Raw genomic sequence first — 3,249 nt, forward strand, 5'->3', positions numbered from 1 at the left:
GTAGTTGACTCTTATTCGGGTAGGATGCCCTTCCGGATCCAGAGAGTTCCAGTCACAAAAATAAACGTCTTGGCACTACAAGAAATGTCACTTTTACCAGCACGGTTGCTATCATGCCGGTAAAATTAAGTAACTTTTACTAGCGCATTTTGCAAACTGTGCTGGCAAAAAGGTCAAAGTTTTACTAGTGCACATTTGCAGTGGCTAGAATCTAACTTTTACCAGCGCATTTACGCGCTGGGAAAATTTATTTTTGCCAGCGCTTTTCATTTTGTGCTGGCACAAGTTCTAATACGAACGTTGATTTGCCAATTCCTTTTGCCAACACATCAGAAGTAAATTCTATTTTACCAGCGCAATACCAAACTTTTGTCAGCATAAAAATATGCTGGTAAAAGTGACATTTCTTGTAGTGTGGACCTTGGATAAGTGCGAGGCTCATCCTTACTTATAGGTTGGGCCTAGTATCTTGTTAGAGCTTTTGATAGGTCTTCTATAATTAGTTTTGAATTGGGAATGCCAAGTGTCTCTCTTCTCAAAATATAGATAACAAGATGCATGTTAAGGGATTTATATAGTAATGCTTGCTTAGTAGCTTTCATTATTTTTTCTATTTTAGTTCTTTGTTATTTTTCAAACTATACAACATTTTAAACATTTGAATGTAATTTTTCCAAATTCCAAATAAGTGGTTTTTCAAAAAATAAAAAATAAAAATTCCAATCAAATGGTATTAAATAATCACGTATCATATTCATACCCGTATGATGATATTATGATCGATCACATGGATAGATAATACACTTAACCTTTGCATGAGAATATATATAGAGAGAGGAAGGGAGAGAGACAAGTGAGCTATATATAGTGGGACTAGAGTGGTAGTGGGTGGTAGTACTATTAAATTGTAAAGAGCCTCATGATGTGAGAAAGGAAGAGGTGGCGATGGGGCTCCTCCACGCACCAACTCATCAATCGGATACCCCTTTTAGGAGCAGGCTGCCACCCCACGATCCCAGCCGGTATGATTGCGGACCCTTGAATGGGCACTATGTGCAGCGGTTGTCCCCACCCCATGTCCACTTGGTTGAATCCTAGTCTTCCCCACTCTGATACAAACAACGTGTTGTAACTCAAAGGCTGCATAAACGGGTCCTCCCTCTCCTCTTCCATTCCATCATTTTCATTCCTACTCTTTCTGTAATTGTCAAACTCTTCACCTAATTTAGCCTTCCCTTGTTGGATCATTTTCACCACCTCAACAACCGAAGCATTAGCCACAAATTTCTTGGAAGCTTTTATAGTCACAGGAAAGAAGCAATTTCCGTAGAACCCTTCTGGCAACGGAGGCTGCATGAGTTGACGACAGTTGGCGAAGAACACAAGCCTAACCATTTCCTCCTCAACATCATCATTACTATTGCTATTTGTTATTGTTATTGCTTTGGTTCGACAGCTCCAAAAACTGGCTGCAACTATCTCGAAGGTGGAGCATTTGTGAGCCCCGCCTGTTGATTGTTGGAAATGTTGCTTCAGCTTTTCGATCTGTTCCATGGAAATGTCTACATGGGCTTCCTTCAGTTTGTAGTTTACGAATGGCATGATGGTGGGCAACGGTGATGGTGGTGGTGGTGTAGAGGTGGTGGTATTATTAGTGAGAAAGAAGTCTCTGCACCAGACGGGGTCAACGGTGAGGCGGTCAAATCCTCGGGCGAACTCTCCCACGGCGTTGAGAAACTGCGCAGCGCCTAAGCCGTCGCATATGATGTGACTGAATACGAGCCCCATCACGAATCCATCGCATGCGAACCGTGTTACCTTGTAACAATGGTAGTATTATTAGACTCATTAATTTCCAAAATTTTATTTAACAGCATTGCTATTGGGTACCCGTAGTGTCTAGCACCCTTAATACGTGTCGCTTTACGATTGACTAACAATACTCTCTAAAAGCTATTATATTAAACTATATGAAACTGATACTTAATTAAACCAATAGCGATATTAAAACCTAAGAGACGACTAGTAACTTTTAGTATTTCTCTTTATTTAAATAATATTGATGTTATATATATACATTTGACTTACCTGTATTTGCACTAGTGGTTGATCACCTAAAAGACTTCCATGGATGTGGTTGGGTAGAAGATGATCGTGTGATGATGAGACGGCGGAGTAGTTAGAAGCATCAATAAGGTCATCGAAATAATTGAAATGTTCAAGCTTGGAGTCAGAAGATGCGTCCACAAACCAGACCCCTTCTCCACAGCAATCGACTTGGAGACCTATGTTGGGATTTGTTGAGTACTCCTTAAGGCGTCCAGCAAGAGGGTAGTAGGGAACAAGTGCTCTTGAAAGTGCTTCTCTAATGGCGGAGGCAGCACCCTTGCCACCCTTTTTGTAAACGTGGAGTGTGCGAGCGTTGCATCTTAGGACTGGGACTTTGTCCATGGCTGATAACTCCAGTGTGGTGCATGGAGTCTTTTCCCGTGGTTTTACCAGGCTCTCACTTGATCTTACTACGGACAAACTCATGATGATGATGATCAAGATTTACTTTTAATATACTTACCGATTGATGATATATTTTTTCTTCTTGAGCAGAAGATTATTATGGTGTATTATATATATATAGAAGGAAAGTGAATGCCAATGCCATACATATATTATTCATGGATAAGCTTTGCTTGAAAGTCTGAACTGTGTTTTGTTTATATATATATATATATATATATATATATATGCGCAAATACATTAATATATAGAAATGATAACTTATTGCTCACTATAAATGGCCCCCAACGCTTATATATATTAATATATCAATCTTTTATATCTGCAAGTGCAATTATATATATATATATATATATATATATAACTTGGTGTGCAGGGATATATATTTATAAAATATACATATGTAGGGTGTGATCATGCTTTGTGAAACAGATAAATGTTGCTTTCAATTTACTCCCATTTTCTGATAGGGAAATAAATCTACTACACTATACACAATCAGGAAACTAGAAAAAAGAAACATTTTCTCATTCCTTAGTGGTGATCTTTATATATTATAAAGCTTAAAGGTAGCGGTTATATAATATATAGGGTAGCGGTTATATAATATATAGGGATATGATTTTGTCCCGTAATGTATTTTTACGGAATGTATTTCGTGGTAAATTAGATGGATCTCAGGGTACATTAAATGAGTGTCAGGGTACGATTCTACTTTTTAATTACCCCTAGATC

The 3,249-nt window shown here is 38.3% G+C and overlaps 1 protein-coding gene across 1 annotated transcript; it reads right to left on the reverse strand.

Annotated features, from left to right (window-relative positions):
- Nucleotides 1-704: 704 nt before the first annotated feature.
- LOC115703610 (acyl transferase 4) lies at nucleotides 705-2,686 on the reverse strand. The gene is made up of 2 exons (XM_030630849.2): nucleotides 2,089-2,686; nucleotides 705-1,818 (listed from the first exon to the last, which is right to left on the reverse strand). The coding sequence occupies exons 1-2, from the start codon at nucleotides 2,533-2,535 to the stop codon at nucleotides 901-903; spliced, it is 1,365 nt and encodes a 454-aa protein (XP_030486709.1). The 5' UTR covers nucleotides 2,536-2,686; the 3' UTR covers nucleotides 705-900.
- Nucleotides 2,687-3,249: the final 563 nt, after the last annotated feature.

The sequence above is a fragment of the Cannabis sativa genome, unplaced genomic scaffold (assembly GCF_029168945.1).
Source record: "Cannabis sativa cultivar Pink pepper isolate KNU-18-1 unplaced genomic scaffold, ASM2916894v1 Contig3, whole genome shotgun sequence".
In the NCBI taxonomy this organism is placed as follows: Eukaryota; Viridiplantae; Streptophyta; class Magnoliopsida; order Rosales; family Cannabaceae; genus Cannabis; species Cannabis sativa.